This window comes from Necator americanus, chromosome III (genome assembly GCF_031761385.1).
Source record: "Necator americanus strain Aroian chromosome III, whole genome shotgun sequence".
In the NCBI taxonomy this organism is placed as follows: Eukaryota; Metazoa; Nematoda; class Chromadorea; order Rhabditida; family Ancylostomatidae; genus Necator; species Necator americanus.
Genome location: NC_087373.1, coordinates 3,963,265 through 3,980,422, shown reverse-complemented (window position 1 = coordinate 3,980,422; position 17,158 = coordinate 3,963,265). Strand labels below are relative to the sequence as shown.

General features: G+C 39.9%; 7 protein-coding genes across 8 annotated transcripts; 4 read left to right on the top strand and 3 right to left on the bottom strand.

Annotated features, from left to right (window-relative positions):
- Positions 1-85: 85 nt before the first annotated feature.
- Positions 86-2,567, top strand: RB195_008548 (uncharacterized protein; the record flags this gene model as incomplete). The annotated part of the gene is made up of 8 exons (XM_064195106.1): positions 86-172; positions 963-1,085; positions 1,163-1,318; positions 1,382-1,519; positions 1,576-1,714; positions 2,065-2,180; positions 2,359-2,435; positions 2,504-2,567. 8 exons carry the CDS (start codon positions 86-88, stop codon positions 2,565-2,567), a joined length of 900 nt encoding a protein of 299 aa, XP_064046251.1.
- Positions 2,568-3,933: 1,366 nt separating this feature from the next.
- RB195_008547 (uncharacterized protein) lies at positions 3,934-4,257 on the bottom strand (the record flags this gene model as incomplete). Its single annotated transcript, XM_064195105.1, has 1 exon — positions 3,934-4,257. The coding sequence occupies one exon, from the start codon at positions 4,255-4,257 to the stop codon at positions 3,934-3,936; it is 324 nt and encodes a 107-aa protein (XP_064046250.1).
- Positions 4,007-4,306, top strand: RB195_008546 (uncharacterized protein; the record flags this gene model as incomplete). The annotated part of the gene is made up of 1 exon (XM_064195104.1): positions 4,007-4,306. One exon carries the CDS (start codon positions 4,007-4,009, stop codon positions 4,304-4,306), a length of 300 nt encoding a protein of 99 aa, XP_064046249.1.
- A 1,819-nt stretch (positions 4,307-6,125) lies between these two features.
- On the bottom strand, positions 6,126-11,237 carry RB195_008545 (uncharacterized protein; the record flags this gene model as incomplete). 2 transcript variants are annotated; one of them, XM_064195103.1, is made up of 9 exons in its annotated part: positions 6,126-6,212; positions 6,348-6,398; positions 6,701-6,759; positions 7,949-8,083; positions 8,414-8,549; positions 8,613-8,728; positions 8,837-8,920; positions 10,258-10,331; positions 11,149-11,237. In XM_064195103.1, the coding sequence occupies 9 exons, from the start codon at positions 11,235-11,237 to the stop codon at positions 6,126-6,128; spliced, it is 831 nt and encodes a 276-aa protein (XP_064046247.1). The 2 variants fall into 2 exon arrangements, with proteins under 2 accessions (XP_064046247.1, XP_064046248.1); XM_064195102.1 differs by lacking the exon at positions 11,149-11,237 and adding an exon at positions 10,717-10,727.
- On the top strand, positions 11,176-11,433 carry RB195_008544 (uncharacterized protein; the record flags this gene model as incomplete). The annotated part of the gene is made up of 1 exon (XM_064195101.1): positions 11,176-11,433. One exon carries the CDS (start codon positions 11,176-11,178, stop codon positions 11,431-11,433), a length of 258 nt encoding a protein of 85 aa, XP_064046246.1.
- Positions 11,434-12,481: 1,048 nt separating this feature from the next.
- Positions 12,482-13,735, bottom strand: RB195_008543 (uncharacterized protein; the record flags this gene model as incomplete). Its single annotated transcript, XM_064195100.1, has 3 exons — positions 12,482-12,554; positions 13,249-13,385; positions 13,673-13,735. The coding sequence occupies 3 exons, from the start codon at positions 13,733-13,735 to the stop codon at positions 12,482-12,484; spliced, it is 273 nt and encodes a 90-aa protein (XP_064046245.1).
- Positions 13,736-14,720: 985 nt separating this feature from the next.
- On the top strand, positions 14,721-15,978 carry RB195_008542 (uncharacterized protein; the record flags this gene model as incomplete). Its single annotated transcript, XM_064195099.1, has 5 exons — positions 14,721-14,763; positions 14,830-14,907; positions 15,041-15,053; positions 15,112-15,223; positions 15,889-15,978. The coding sequence occupies 5 exons, from the start codon at positions 14,721-14,723 to the stop codon at positions 15,976-15,978; spliced, it is 336 nt and encodes a 111-aa protein (XP_064046244.1).
- Positions 15,979-17,158: the final 1,180 nt, after the last annotated feature.

Sequence of the window (17,158 nt, the reverse complement as noted above, 5' to 3'; positions counted from 1 at the left end):
TTTTCCCCTTAAATTCTCTTCTGTTTTTTGTTCTATAGTGCTCAGATTAATTGTTTTTAACAATTGTTATAGAGGTGCACGATAGATGTCTGAGATATCGTCACTGACTGAGCCGCCAGTATTTCGAGAAGCAGAGGAGTGGAAACCAGAGTCGTCAAATTGTCATGAAGTGGTAAATTTCCTTTTTTACCGCACATTTCCAGTTTTATTTTTGGTGTTTTGAAGTTCATTGATCTTGTCATGAAACGTTTGAATCCTTGGAACTATAACCGGATCTTCCATCGTTTCAAAACCTCAACAAGGGTTCGCCAGAGGGAAAGTTAAGAAAACTCTTAACTCTTTTTTGCAGCTGGTATTCGAAGTGTTGCATATCTTGCAGCAGTTTCTTTCTATAGCATAGAGGAATTGTATATAAGAAGCTTTCTATGTACACAGTTGATGTCAACACATTGTGTTGGTAGGCTAGTCGAACTGAACTGCTGTACCGGTATGAATATGGCTTAGTTGAATATCGGATATAGTTTCAGCATAAGTGATTAGGTTGAAAGGTCACTTTTGAGCTGATGTATTTCGCTTTTCGTTCTTATAGGATAACCACTAACGGTTTCCCCTTCATATAACATAAATTAAAGAAACGAGCATAAGAATTTCTCATTCAGAATTGGCCTGTACTCAATGTCGTTATTGTGGAAAACGTTTTTGGAAAGAGAAGACAATCAGTAGTCATCAGAAAACGTGGAGGCGAGGGCATAATCATGTAAAGACGGATCAAAAACAATAATCGTTACAATGTTATTGTAATTTATTAATAATCATTACACCGGTTGTTGTTTGTAACCGTTTTGTTAGAGGGGTTAAGAATGCTTAAATGACATGCTTCAGCAGATCTGAAGGTGCTGTACTTATTTCTATTTTTCTATGTCTATGCAGAGGATCACTGTTATTTTCCAACTTCTTTTCAGCCAGATGCAGCAGCAGATCGTTATGTTAAAATAAATGTTGGTGGAGCCCTATTCCAGACGACTCTTGCCACATTAACCAAGCATGACACAATGCTGCGAGCCATGTTTAGTGGCAGAATGCAGGTGAAGAATTTCTAAAATTGGAGATTTGGTTCATTTCATGATTACCTTGAGTATAAACTAATTAACGTTAATTTCAGGTAGTCACCGATTCAAATGGCTGGGTTTTAATTGATAGAAGTGGACGACATTTTGGGGTGATTTTGGATTTCCTTCGAGATGGTTTTGTTCCGCTGCCTGATTGCCGCGTTGAAGTTGAACAGATCCTCGCTGAAGCGAGGTATTATCTCGTTCAGGTTGGTGTTAAAGCTTAGAAGGTATACAGTTGTTGTGTTTTAATGCATCTAAATTCATCAAAGGACCTTGCATCCGAGTGTCAATCGTGGTTGGAAGCTTTGCGAGCGCGTCGTGACGTACGTGAGCCTAAAGCGACGTGTAGTATACCGGTGGTCCATACAAAGGCTGAGGCCGATCGATTAGTATTGAATTCAGTGAAGGTGCGCTCATCGCGGTTTTTTTTTTACATTTAACATACGTTATCGGGGTGTTTTAGCCGGCAATCAAGTTGTTAATCAACCGACACAATAACAAGTACTCCTACACTAGTCAGTCCGATGACAATATCATGAAGAATCTGGAGTTGTTCGATCGACTGGCAGTAAAGTTCCATGACCGTATCCTATTCGTTAAAGGTACCTTGTGTACATTTTTGCTGGTGTATAAGAAAAATTTGAGTGATTTACTGCTGAAAAAAGGGTTAGGGAGGATTTTTCATTCATTCTAAATGTTAATTGTTGGCGGTGTGAAGTTAACGGTTACTTGAGTTACATTATTTTCAAATCAAACATGCTTTCACAAGTTCCAGTTTGTTCAAAGAAGCCGACTTCTATGAATTTAATACGTATTTTGTTCCCGGTCACAAACCAAGAGAAAGACCACTCTTCTGTAGAAATTCGTAAATCCACTGCTTTTTTTGGCTTATTTTCCGTATGAGCTTGTCAACAAATGTAAGGAACAGAATATAGAGATAATGATCTTTCAGACGTTGGATCAGAGTCATCTGAAGTATGTCAGTGGAAATTTTTTGGCAAAGGAGCTAAAAGAGCCGAGGTGTGCTGCACTTCGATTGTGTATGCAACGGATAAGAAACAGACGAAGGTCGGTCAAGTTTGTCATTTCTAGCACATTGTTTGACGTAGGTGAAAGAAGTGGTGTGGCTGCGGCCTATATCAGTCATTTAGACAGCGTAGTGATATTTTGCAACCAGCTGCGGTGATATTTCTATTTTTCTTCCATTATTTCTAAAGTAAACTGTACCTGTAGTTCGCAAATTTAGGTTGAATTCCCTGATTCGAAAATATATGACGAAGCCATGTCGATTTTACGCTTCGAAGAGAGGGGCTTGTGTTCTCGGTGAGTTGCTTTCAGTATCTTCTTATGTTCTGTTCTGTTTTCAAGTCATTGAACTATACGTTGAATAGATGTGGTGGAGAAGCGTGCAGTCCTAAGGACACCGGTACTCCACCTGAAGGAATAAGCGATTGACGTCGTGGTACTGATATAATTGTTTTGTTGTTGATATGACGAGAATACTGGAACCTTTGTCTTTTCTATCTTTCCTCTTAGTTTTGTGACTATGAGACGCTCCTATATAACGACATTCTTGTTTGGCTAAGGCTTTTGAATAGCCTTCCATAGATCTCAAATGATTACTTCTGATAATCCTTGAAAACTTTCGTAGATGAATAGTCGACGCCAAGCGTATAATTATCTAGTCCTTTCTTGAACTTTCACATTTTCTGTGCTATATGAAATTTTCCAATGCTTATATTAATAAAGAATATAATTTATTTGCATGAAAAATTAAGAAGCTGGAAATAACTTGGGCGCCAACATATGGCTCGCCTCAGATTGGGGAGTCTAGCTTAGATCTCATGTGGATTTGTATTGTATGAATAGAAAAGTGTTCTTTAAAATATTTCCTAGGTCAGATTAGTGTAAAAAAACTAGAGGGTAAGTTAATGGACGAAATATCAATTTCGTTATTAGTTTTATCATTTTATGTTTGAAATCCTTGAAATGTTGCAGTTTCGTTAAGTGACTAGTAGTTTACTGAGCTAGTTTTATCATTAAATCTTATTTTTTAGATTGAGACCAATCAAGATTGATACTACTATACTACTTTATAATATTAGGTTGGACAGAAAGTCTTGTCACCATTTGTCATTTTTTTCTGCTTTATTTTTTTTTTACTCGGCTTCCAATAGAAATTAATCAATAATATTATAGACATTATTTATTACATCAGTGTCCCACCTAATGGGCAGGTTCGCGATCCTTTCTCCAGAACTTGGGAAGATGGGAGTCCAAGAAGTCGCTGACCGCCCGTTCGACTTCTGGTGAAGATTTTCTTAGCTAGGAAAGCTTTGAGGGGCCGGAATAAGTGATAGTCTGAGGGTCCAAAGTCGTGAGAATAGGGGAATGGGACACCATGTCCCAGTCTAACTCCTCCAGTTTTTCATGGGTCTCCTTAACTACACGGGACCCAGCGTTATCGTGGAGGAGGTGCAGCGAAGCTCGTCTAGGCCGTTTTTCTCGAACAGCCGATCAGCCGATGCGAGCTTCTGGGGCAGGTTAGCGTATTTGACGGTGTGGCCTTAAGAGGAGCTCATAAAACAGCATTCCCCTTGAATCCCAGAAGCAAGGACGACTCTTCTTGGGATGGAAGTCCGATTTGGCTTGCGTCGGTGGGTCTTCTCCTCTCCTCGAGGGAGCCACACGGCAAGGTGCGCGTTAGAGTCACAGAGGACCAAATTCTCATCAGTAATAAGATCTTCGAGAAACTTCTTTCGATGCAAGCGAAGAAGTGGAGATTGACAGGTGGATATCCTGTTAAACTGGGTGCAATCTGTCAAGGTGTGATGTATCCATTGAGCCAGCGCTTTTTTGTAGCCGAGAGCCTGTAGTCGACTGACGACTGTTGGATGGCTACACCCGAGACTCGTCGCAAGACTGTGGGTGTTGATCTCCGGATCCTCTTTGACAACGTCGAGAGTGGCGGACTCTTCGACAGCGTGGGGGCCTCCCGACTGAGGCTTGTCTTTGAAATCGGTTTCTCCAGTCGCGAAGCGAGCGAACCAGCGCTTGATAGTCCTGATGATAGTGGTGCCCTTGCCCAATCTGCTGCTGATGTTCCGGGGTGCTGCCGTTGCTCCAATGCGGTCACGCCACTCATAAAAGATGATAGCTCGAATTTGCTCTTGCGTAATTCACATCGTGATTAAAGTTAAGGAAGGCCTCTCGGCTATATGTACGTATTGTGGAGGAAGTCCGAGAATGTTCTACAACTACAACATGGTGCAACATGGGTTCAGCCCAAAAATGGAAAGTTCTGGAAATTTCGAAAAATGGGTAACAAGACTTCCTCGCCTATGCAGGATAGTATATCATGGAGAGGGCGGTGATTCCGTCCATTTCTTTCTAATTGCCAAAAAAAAAAATGCGGCGCGTGCACAAGGCTGGCGCGCTCCAATCGAACTCCATATAGAAAATAGCGCGCCGGAACGCCCGAAGCTGTATCTTCCGAGCAGTTTTTACGGCAATTAGGAAGAAATGGACGGGATCAACCTTCTCTTCATAATCTACCATCCCGTATACGAATACACCACCTGAAATCCGTACCACTTTAGATTCGTAAGGTGATGCCTTTAAGAAAACTCTTAGATAGATATTCTTTTATTATAATATTAAAGCAGCGATCAAGACTTGCTAAAAATAGGTCAGATTTGTTCTACAAATGAAATCCATTTCTTCTGATTGGGACCTTCCGCAGTTTTATTTTATTCTCTACTTCGTAGCTAATATTCGAAGTGTTGCGTATCTTGCTGCAGTTTCTTTCTATAACATAGAGGAATTGTATATAATAAGCTTTCTATGTACACAGTTGATGCCAACACATCGTGTCGGTAGACTATTCGAACTGAACTGGTGCATCGGTATGAATATGACTTAGTTGAATACCGAATGTAGTTTCAGCGTAAGTGATAGGGTTGAAACGTTGCTGCGGTCAGTTTTGAACTGATGTGTTTTGGTTTTCGTTCTTATAGGATAACCAGTAACGGTTTCCTCTTCATATAACAGAAATTATGGAAAAGAGCATAAGAATTTCTCATTCAGAGTTGGCCTGTACTCGATGTCGTAATTGTGGAAAACAAGTCCCTTGCCCGTTCACTCAGGGCACCTGATGAATTCGTTCGTTCTGAGTAAAGTTGGTCATCGAAACCGTAGTAACTTGTTCTACTTCATCATTCTGTACTTGGGAAAAGTATATTGGATGGGAATTGCTGACGTTTTGCAGCAGGAAAATGTCCCGTCAGCTTACCACACGAGAGCCCGAAAAAGGGTATTATTGTACAATCTCTTCTTGAACTTTCCTCTGCTATATGAAATTTCATATGCTTTTATCAATGAGAGATATAATTTATTTGCATGAAAAATTAGGGAATTGAAAAGAATTCGTGTCCGTGAATGTGAAATCTAGCACGGATATCATGACGATTTCCACTGCATAAATAGAAAAGTGTTTTCTAAAACATTTTTAGGTCGTGTTAGAGTAAAAAACTAGAATAGTAATAACTAGTAAGCTAGTATGTTGAAATACGAAAAATCAATCCTATTTATAGTTCTATATTTGTATAAAAGTATGTATTTTATATTTGTATTCTATTACTTTATATTTCTTTATTCGTGGGGTGTAGATATCCGAAATTTTGTAGTTGCGAGCAGTGGCTTGTGAATTTATGAACTACTTGCATCAATAAATGTCTTATCTTTTCGATCTTGGTTGTCTCATCAATACTACCTCTCAGGATTGATACTGCCATGGATCTACATTAGTTTGAATGAAAAAAAAAAACTTTATGTGATTTCTTGTTTTGTCAATCAGATTCTGGTGAGACTTTATTCGTGGCGTGACATTTTGACAAACAACAAACACAACAAACATGATCGATTTTTTTTGAAATTTTCTGGAATGTCCGTTTGTACAAATCCAAAAATCCGAAAAACTAATATCCTCCCTAAGAACATTGCAGGTTCACATTTTTATATTTTTAGTGGAACGTTTTTGACGAAATCCAGCAAATCGACGCTCTTTGTTGCTTCAGGCTGGTGGTGCGTACAGTAGAATGTCTGCAAGTGGATATTTTTTATCCTTCTTTCTCAACAGTTTTTCTTTGAAAAAAAAAAACAACTAATTGTCCTTTATTTATTGAGAACATTTAAATAGTACGTAGTGGTAATATTATTAGTCAGTAAAATGCGTACCTTTTTAGCGATGTTGCAATATTTGATAAAATTGGAGAATTTGGTTTCCAGCTGCAATAGTTTTATTTGAGAAAATTAGTCGAACAGTTATTTATACACAATGTCTTTTTTCATCTTTTGTTCTATAATCAGTAAGTATCCATCCATGTGAGAAGGACTATAGTCCATGAAAGTAGGGCTCTAAATCTCAGTTTTCTCTTTATAACTAATTTTAAATTGTAATCAAGCTCATCTTCTCAGATTTTTGCCACACGTCTTCGCTTAGCAAGATACACAGATGAGAAATTCTTGTGAAACAATTGTGAAGCTGCAAAAATGAAGAAAAAAGAAAATAACTTTGGAAAAAAACCCACCAGTGCATGTACCTCGACATCAGTCATATTCACCGTGAAAGTACTAATGATGAGTATTCCTAGGAAAACCAATCATTTTTTCACAGTAAAATGTTATAGGCAGCAATGTACGTCCAAATATAACGCTTTATTCATTATATCTGGTAATTTGAATGAATTCTATGTTCTAGACGTTGCGTTAACTTTGCGATAAAGTGGCGACGTTATTTCGCATGGAAGGAATTCTTCACGATCACATCTCAAGTGTCTATTTTCAAATTCATAAAACATCGCAGCGACTGTCGAGCAGGTAACTTTCGTCAGTTTCAAAATAATTCAACGAGAGTATTTTAGTCCTTGTTCCACTCTGTTCTTCAAATATAATTGAGTTAAAAATTCTCGTACGTACTGTCAAGGAAGAATATTTCCATAAAATGACTCATTCTTTTCTGCGCTTTCACTTCACTGAAGGAATGATGACAAGAAGATCGCAAAGGCTAACGGAAGAGCCAGAAACTCTCCGTACTTTCCTTTGATGTTGTTGAGTTCGCTTGGTCGTTAAATTTCCTAACTTCTAGCTTCGTTCATGGATATTAAAATCATGTATGGACTAGTGTAGAGTTAGGGGTTTAGATCACAAGTGTGAGCGTGGCCCCTCTCAATTCCCCCTAATCGTCCTGAAAAAAGGTGCTTTGTTCTTCCGAGGTACGTGAAAAAGCAGAACTTCAGTGCACGTGCCGTATTCACGAGAGACTGGTTGAAAATCAGAGAGGTTTCCTCATCAGTTCACTCAAGTAGATCCAATGATTAGGCTGCTGAGGGAAGTGCACCGTGTGCAATGGTTCCCGTTCTTTCGTATCTCGAAGGAGCAAATGTGTTGTTAGGAGGATTGGGAGGCGAGGCCACTCAATCCTCGTAATCTACACTCCGAACTCTATATTTGCTCACAGAGACCCCAACATTGTCAGTTTTGTGATTAGCTACCTTTAAGATGAGTTTTATAAGTTAGACCATTTTGAAGATGAAGAAATAATGTCGAAAAATTCTCCCACCCCCCTCCCTCCCTCTCACCTCCCCCACCCCAAAAAAAGAAGGAAGACAGACTGCTTTTTTGTACATTTCCTCGGTGTGATTGTGTTACAATGGTCACTAAATTTCCCAAATTCTATCTCCGTGGCGGTACATTAAAATCAACATCCTATCCTAAGATGAGCCCTATCGCTCCAATGTTCCATAGAAGAACAGAAAAAAAAAGAAGGGCGTTCACACCTCTGCTGGTGATTAAGCGTGTAAGATTTTTGATAACGTTTTCTTTGAGAAAAACGTCTAGTGGACATACAAGTTTCCGTTTCAAACTGGGATTGGAATCGCAGGCATCCACCGCAACAACATCGTATTTTGTTCCTGAAAGAATGACTGCATGATAACTGCCGCCGTCAGGTTGGAAAGGCTCAATTTTTGTTGCAATTGCGTAAGAGATTGCGGTCGCAATGGGACCATCGTTGGCTCCGGTTTGTCTCTGAAGCTGAGAAAAGGTCTCAGCGGGTCACTTTGAGTGCAACCACTTGCGCAGTTGCGATGTGAGTTCGCTTTGAACCGAATGTATTTTTTTTGTTAAGATTTTTGTATTTCCTCAAAACGAGGAACGCTTTGCTTCTTGTTTGAAATAGCCAGTTAAAATGATATACCATCATTCAACAATAAGAAGTAATGTCCTGAATCCTGTGCTCTCACCTTTTCTGATCTGGTCCTCAATATATTTGACGCCATCCGTGATTACAACCTGATGTCGATCGTTCGTCTTCAAATCGAACCATTTTCTTGCCATGTACACCATTTGGTCGCTGATTTCCACTACGGTGATATTCATCTGTATTCATAAATGACAAGAGAAAAACTGTTGAATCCCTAGCAATTTTGAATTTATGTGCACTTTCGGGAAATTATGATGAAGAAAACCGTTGAGGGTTCCGCCACCAAGGCCTATTAGAAGCATTCTTGCACTGGTATTTCGGGATAGATTGGCTGCACCACTCGAGAATATTAATTCTGAAAGACTACATCACCTATGCAAAATGAGTTGCGTAGATTGCAGAAGATGCTGCAAAATTAAAAAAAAAAAAAAAAACTTAGTTCGAGTTGATAGAAGATACTTACCAGCCATTTTTAGGTGGACGTTATTGAGCAGAAATTTTTTGTTAACCTTCCATCGACTTGTATCAATGTCGTTTTTGCAAAACTCTGAAAAATCATTAGCAAGGAGAATTCGGAAGTCATCCGAAGTTGAGCGTATCACCCAATAAAATTTTCGTCTTCGTACCATGGAGCCTTTCGTAGGTCCGTAGGTTCGTGGGTACAGTAATGTGATGTTGTACGATGTTGAATTGTTGGAATTGTCAGATAAAACAAAGTGTGGTATAATAAGAAATGCTGAGAAATGGTTGTTTCAGTGAGTTTAGCGATTCTTCTGAGAACTAAGATTAGTTTTTATAAATTACGTAATAAACGACTAGCTTTTTTTTTCCTTGCATAAGCGTTATATGTACAAAAGCTAAGTAAAGTAATACTCCTTCACTTTTCAATAAGATGGCGGGAACGTAGTTGATGTGTAAGATTGTTAACATGATGCGTTATTTCTGTCCAGTACCAATATATCATCGGCGGGTGTAGTGTAGCAGTTAGAGGTTACGCTTCCTGCACAATCGATCAGAGGTTCGAATCCGCCCTAATGCTTACCAAGCCTTGTATTCCACCGTGGTCGATAAATTGGTACCAGACTTGTCTGGGAGGATAAAAATCGAGAATTGACACATCGGCTAGCCACCGCAAGTCATTGTATGGGGCCAGTTACACGTTCGTAAACCTCAAACGATTCTGAATTAAAGTGAACATGGGGGCGCATCCCAAGCGGATTGATTAACGCCAGAAACTTTATCCTTTAACCAATATATAGACCCCGAAGGGAGGAAAGGTTTGCTTGGGGCTGGGGCAGAATCGAACCTCTTACCGACCGCAATATTTTCAAGATCATACGTCATACATTATTTTTTGAGCTTTCGTCGTCGCTTACTGAAATATGCATTTAGTGGTAGAGGAGGCAGGCTTGAACATAGGGGTCTATGGTCGCCTGAGTGAGATTTTCTACAGACTGTGAAGTTTGGCTGCAAAACAAAGGTTTATCTGCTCGACAAAATTGAGTGTTTCATTTAGTTTAGTGCATTGTTTTTCCTCAACTGTTCTTGTCAGAACGAGAAGCAGTGATTGCGTCATACTGTACACCATCATCACGTATCTGTATGAATAGATAGTTGGTTCAGAACAAGCTGAAGCTCTACGAAGATGCAGCTGCACTCAAAGCTGCGCGGTGGAACGAGCGGTTGGAATCGAGTTGGGCCAGTCGCTAGTTTTACTTGGACTGCAGCAACGGCTAGAGCTAGCGAGAGTCCCACCTCAAATCCCCAACCGCCTGTCCCACCGCGCCGAAGCTCTAAACTGCAAAAAAACTCAAATCCTTGAAAACGAAAATTTTCATGGGTTCCGTTCCTCAAAACGTTCATCTGGAAGAAGGTGAAAATCACCATCTGGTAATGTTAACGGTGAATTCGAGTGAACGTTTACGAAATCCGGAGTGATAACTCTCACAGCATACAGCCTGCAAATAGGATTAGTAAGATTAGATTAGTAAAATTTGAAATAATGCTTTCTGTTATCTTTCGGTCAATTATTTTATTATTATCGTCTTTTTTTATGCTTGGAATTCACTAAACGGTTTCAACAACAGTCAACATTACAGGTAAAAAACTACTGTGACGCATAAATGTTAAAAATAATCCAGAATAAGCCAATGAGCTCTTATTTCTCTCCTCATCTCTCTCTTCCTTTTCCTTCCAGGTCTTTTAGAACTAATCACACTACTAGATGAACCTTTATACGGTGATATGGGATCTAAAAAGAAGTAAGCGTCATTAGAGGTCGGGATTTGAAGAGGTAGATAGTTAAAAATTTCCGAAAATATATGTAACGTGCTTCTTTCCTACCTGCTACTCATCTGAGTCTGTCCGCAGAGTTCAGAGTCGCGCGGGCGCGCGTTTTTGCGGCTCTGCGTTTTTGGTGGTTATTGACTAATCCCAACAGTGCGCTCAATAATCACCAAAACTGCACAGATCATGTAGTCTTTTCCGCCCAATAAAGTTGTGAGTAACATTGTGATGCAGACAGCGCTTGAAAAAGTGGACTATCTACGATCTCCTGCTCAGTGACAGCGCTTTCTTCACAGGTCGATAGTATTCAGCTGGCACGTTGCAAAGCAATTGAAAAGTACGACTTTAAATGAATCTCAGCATAGTTGGATGTCGTACTGATTTTGATAGAATGTACAGCTGGTTGTTAAATAATCTTATTGGCTAACATTTCGGCAGAATCGCCTCCTCCAGAGCCTGAAATGGTCGATTCAATTTACAATTTAAAACCTCTTAACAGCTGAACTGGTAAACTCCATGCCTACTTTTTCAATCACCAACTTAGCGACTACACTGAATGGATCGGAGACGCCTAGCATGGACCCCTCACTGATCACGAGAGCGAATGGTTCGGATGTCTCATTCGGATCGGAGGAACCATCCGAGATATGGCGCGAGCTCTCGCGTTATCGAAAGACATTCGCCCTTGTGGTTCATTTCCTTGCAGATCCTTTAAAACCAATCACATTACTGGATGAACTTTCATACGGTGATATGGGATCCGAACAGAAGTAAGCGTCATTAGAGGTCAGGATGTGAAGAGACAGATAGTTAAAAAAATTATTAGTTAAAAAACAGTTAAAAGTTAATAAAAAATAGTTAAACGACGAAAACCGCAGAGCCGCCAATGCGCGCCCACGCAGCTCTGAACTCTGCGGTCAGCCTTACCGCTTAATTTCTCCTAGAAAAGTGACTAAATTGCTTGGAATAGGTTGCAAGTTAACCTTGGAAGCCCTCAAAAGAAGCGATATGAGCGATGATAACTGAGCGTTCCTAAATGAGCGAATCAATAGGATGTCCAGTCAGGACGTGGTGTTGAGGGAAGTTATTCATTCGTAGATATGATTCGGGCTCGAGTAGTTTAAACTGTCACAAATTGACGACTTCGGGATTTTTCCACAAACATGAAGAGGAGTGAGTGTAGTTTCAGGGCTATGAGCGTGATCGCGCTTATTTTCACTTTATAGTCCAGAAAAAAGGCATGATAATCTGCCTTGGTTGTACCTGTACGATGCAATTTGTCATGGAACAGAGCGCGGCCAACTTTCTCGTTCTGGAACTAATATAACTTCTCTTTTGAACCGATACAAACTCAAACAAGCAGCAGAACGGCTGTCTCATCTGCACATTGGAAGGTGTGTTGACATTGTGGATTGTCGTCGTTCTACTTTCTGCAATTAGTTGCAACGTTAAGGATACCGCTGCAACCAAAGCTTTCACATGCCTTGGTCTGGATTGCTGCAGGAAACTAAACGTGATGACACTCTTATTCAGGATTTACCACTATCAATTAGCTAGTGGATCACAATATCGATTCACCGCCTTTATGTATGTTTCGAAGACAGTTGCTTTGCTGGATAAGGCAGTGTAGCTGTCTTCTTTCTTCCATTTTTTCTTGATTGTTAGATTCGTTCCTAATTTTCAACACTTTCTTGCCGGAAAAAAGGCTTATATAAAGGCTGTAAGTCTTGTAGTGTATATCATAGCAGTCAATTCCACTTATATCGTATTTGATACGATCAGGACATTATGTGTGAACCTACGAAAAACTAGAGTTTGTGACTCATTTTTCATGGTACACTGCAGTTTCGTCGACGACGTGAAGGTGGGTTTCGTCCTCCATTTTAACGCGTTCCCTGAAATCTGACTACTTTGGGTACTGACTGTTAAATATTTGGATAATATTCATTTCAATTGGTAATAATGCTTATCAGAATATCAGAATGCTCCGTTTGAACAGGTCAACCTTTTTGCGAGGACGGGTTCTTCTGAACCCGACCTCGCAAAAAAATTGACCTGCTCAAAAGTAGTGACAGTTAAAATTAACTGATAATCGCATAATCGCACCGGCACAGACAAGGAAGCCAGTGCATTCCTTCCTTTTTTTTTCAGCAACGGCCCTGAGCGAATCAAGAAGGGAAGGCAAGTTAAGCAAGGTTTGCCCCTGATTGTTGATAAAGAGATCGAAAGTTCTACGGTTTTGTTAATCTGATGACAACCTTTATTTACTCACCAAGAACCTCTTGCTTGCAAATTGCGATACGCAAACTGCACTCGCGGAACACCTTTCAAATCCACTTTGATCTTGATTTTTTTGACGATTCAAAGGGGTAATTTCATAAGTTCATAGGTAATTCTGTTATTAGATCATATTGCGTGCAACATTATTGAATATTATGACGATACCTAGGATCAACAAATTGTGTGAATAAGAATGATTATAACTACGTTTTCTGCAACATATCAACTGATATATCGTAAACTCGATCTTTGATGTGAGGTCTGATGTTTAGAGTGGAAGTTTCTCTAAAATAAAAGTAGGTGACTCACAAGATTCGGTCCGAGCCGTATGTTGCGTTGATCAGATTGAAAAATTCTGACGCGTTCATGGAGTTGTGACCGCAACCTCTATCTCTTAGAAGAGTGTCCTTCCAGTAAACTACATCGAAGAAGCAAACAACAAAGAACTGTAAAATCAAAACGGAGCAAAATTCAAGAAAAAAAACTAGACCCAGAACTTAACAAATTTTCAGAAAGTCTTCTTCTCAAAGTCGTAAATTTCAAAATAGCAGAAGACCAAAATAGCAGAAGAGAAGAAGAATGAAATTTTGATTAAACATCAAGGTAGTTGTATAGATTCTCATTCATTGACATTAGCCCGAGTTGATAGAGGATAATGATGTTTCTGGGAAAAGTTAGCTTGTTTCGCAAATCGCTTTCAGTGTTGTCTACAGTGTTCTAATTGATCACTTACGGTAGCAATGATGTAGCAGCATTTTCGCTGCCTTTTTAAATTGAATATGAGCCGAGCGAACATTCTCGTGGTTACTGCTTACTACGGTGCAGATCCGATGAATATCTAAATCAAAACTGTTTCTCTGAAAATCTCATCCGAATGTTACAGTCATTGTTTTTTAAATCGCGATTATAAATTAGATGTAACGAATATCTTACCAAGAAAAGATCTATTTGTAGTTTTAACTCTGAAATCCCTTCTCATGCCTTTTGGGATTGTGGTTGAAGTCATTAGTGTTTATCGTTTTTAAAGGAAAAAATACACAGAGAAATGAGAACTATCTTCAAAATTTTACATGCAGTTTGATATAGAATTTTTCAATCTGCGGGAAGGCTGTATTCTTTGATGCTAGTTTTTTTTTTCAATTCATTGAACTGAAATGCGAAGACAATGCCACTGAAGCTGTTTGTGAGATTAGTAATGGCATAGAGAGGATCGTAAGAGGAATCAAAAATTTAAAAGAGAGAATAAAATTTTAAAAGAGAATAACAAAGATTTGGGAAAACACTTCCAAAAAAACTATAAAAAAATATGGAAAACCAACGAAAAATGATTTGATTAAGTTGGAGGAGCACAAGTGGAGAGAGTGGAGAGTATACTTTTGATTGATTTGCCTTGGTAGTTCAAAGCCATAACTTATTCTCTCATGCGCTTCATTATCCTACAGAAAGCATTGCAATTTTCGATAGGCAAATTCAAAGTACAACACATTGGTTAGTGCTGGTAATTTAACGTAGCACCACCTACTACAACTATAAAATCACAAAGGCTTTTATAAGAGATCTTATGGGCCAGCCCGTAGATCAAAATCCGCACAGATCTTGATATGCTGCTAATTCGTTTGTAATCGCAATACACTCTCATCCCGTCTGTTCATTTTTATTCCTCTGAATTGAAACGCTGTAAGAGTTGGCTTTTATTTAATAAAGAAAGGTCTAGAAAGAAAGAAAGTCAATCTTGTTTACAGTTCAAGCTAATCAATTTGAAGCTACGTATTCAACATGCCATGGACAAGGAAGATGCACCAACAAACGACTTCGTTTCGACTGGTGAGGGAATTTCTTTCGCTGAGACAAAAGATCGTCTCAGAATGACATGATATCCACTTTCTCCAGCGCTATCAAAAACACGAAGTCTTTCTGAAGTTCATAGCCAGAAAGCGACTTCACTAATAAGAGGTGTCTCTTGGGGAAGTCGGTAAATGCAGCAAATCGAACAACGACTTCTGCTTATGACATTGAAGACAGTATGTTCTTATGTTTTCATGGCTAAAAGTGTAAGTATAAAGATGAATGTCGTGAGCGTTGCGTGCTGGAACGCATTTAGGAAAGATTAGTAGGTGAGTTAAAGTCCGTTTGTGATTGCATTCGAGCAAGTGCTAAATGTGAAAAGTTCAGAAGATTGGTGGACCATCGGCAACAAGGTTGGCGAACCTGTGAGCTCCTCATCCATCCATCCATGACACATTCTGTCTCAGCTGAATCAAAGGCCTTTTTTAAGTCGAGAAAGGTGAGACATAGCGGCATTTTGTATTCTCGCGACACATCGACACCTGTAAATAGCTTGTAGATGAAGGATAGTGAGCAGATAAGGTGATAGTTGCCGATGTCATGTGGATCCCCTTCTTATACAATAATACAGTCTCGCTGGTCTTCTTCTAGGGACTTTGCACCCCGACAGGTAAAGAGTCTCTCCAGAGTATTGATGAAAACTGGTGGAAGATTCTTCAGATGTTCAGATCTTTCCTTGTTGGGACCGGATGCCGTTCGATTTCTTACCGACATGGTAGCATGTCGCACTTCGGACAGTAGAACCTCTGGAATAATATGTCTATGTTCCTTTAGATGGTGAGGAAGCAAGAGGACATGGCTGTCGAAGGGATCAGAGTAGAAGTCGCGGATAATTTTCCCCAATCCCCTTCTCGATGCTTTGGATTTCGGAGAGTACTCATTCTCGTCTTTCGATCTCTCTACGGGCGTAGTGAATGATTTTTCTCGCCTCTGCAGCTTCAGCTAATACTTCTGCTCTCCTCTCTTTGAGGTTTTCTTTTATCGCCTCTCTGGAAAGCCTTTGATAGTTATGGCACTTCGCTCTCTGAAATTCAAGGCATACTCGTCTCTCCAGACTCCCACGCCCCGCGTGGGAAAGAGGGCTTTTCAACTTCCAAACTTCAGAAGAAGAAACTCGGTAACTCGCAAATAGAGCTTTTCTATTTGCGAGCTGTATTGGTCTATATAGAAAGCATCGACTTCTTCGTACTCTGATGTTAAAGCGATGCGACGAAGATAGTCAAAGTTGGCGTTGGAGGAAATTTTCTCACACATCAACTCCACCAACTTCTCTACTGTCGCGTGTTCCTGAGAACAGTTCTTCCCCTGTTTCATATACGTTCAGTGGGTGGTCGTCTCGTTTCGATCATTCCGATGACTTGTCGTACTTAAACTTCCTGGCTTGCATTATCACATCTTCAGTGCAGAGCGGTGCAAGCGTACGGGCGTTATAAGTAGATCGTCATCCTAATCCTTTTCCGTTTCTGTGGCCTCCTGGAACCCGCCTTTCCTGGGGCTATCCTACCAGGCTTGATGCATATAACGTTAAAACCCATGGGCTGGTTCCCGATCTCTAGTTCCATGAGTTTTAGGAGAACGCTTCGTTTTCCCGGAGTGAACAGATGGGGTTCATTTGTTGTCTTTGCAGAGGAGGCGGTTTGGCGGCGACTCCAAACCGCCTCCCTTGCACCTTCCAGTCATGCTTTTGAATGGACCGACGTGAGGGTTACGAGGATGTTACAAGGAGTCAGCCTGGGACAGCAGAAACAGGGAGTCCGTCCCCTGAATTAACATACATTTCGGGGCAAGCGCAAGGTCGCCTTTGTTCCGAGATTAGTTCTCTATCCGCTACCGGGGGACGCACCAGGTAACTTCGCGACTAACCGGCTGTGATCACTCTTATGAGAGAAATCCGTGGCTCGATTAGATAAGACAAAAATGGTATTGAAAATGCTCCATCTTGTCCTCTTGACACTCCATTTCAACTATCGGAAAAGCAAGAGTATATTGAATTTAAAATCAGAATGGCAGTCATTATTCTAGTCTGAGAAATTCTCCATTTTCATTTTAAAGATGAACACGACTTATTCCTCAACTCATCATTTTTAAACGGGAGAATTCGTGGGGCATCGCGTTTTGAATGAATAAACTTATGAGGGTAAAGTAAAACCAACAGAAAAGAAAATAAATACAAGAAGCACATACAAGAACTATTTCCTGCTTATCATACGTAAAGCTCCTGTTCAAAACATTCATATATTTTCCTTCTGTTTTCTTGTGTGTTTTCTTACTCGTTTCATCTAGTATTATACCTGGTACCTTAAGTGCGTCAATAAAGAAGAAATAGTGGAAATTGTGGACTAGTTTAGTTTAGTTCTTTTCAGTTTATTAGGGA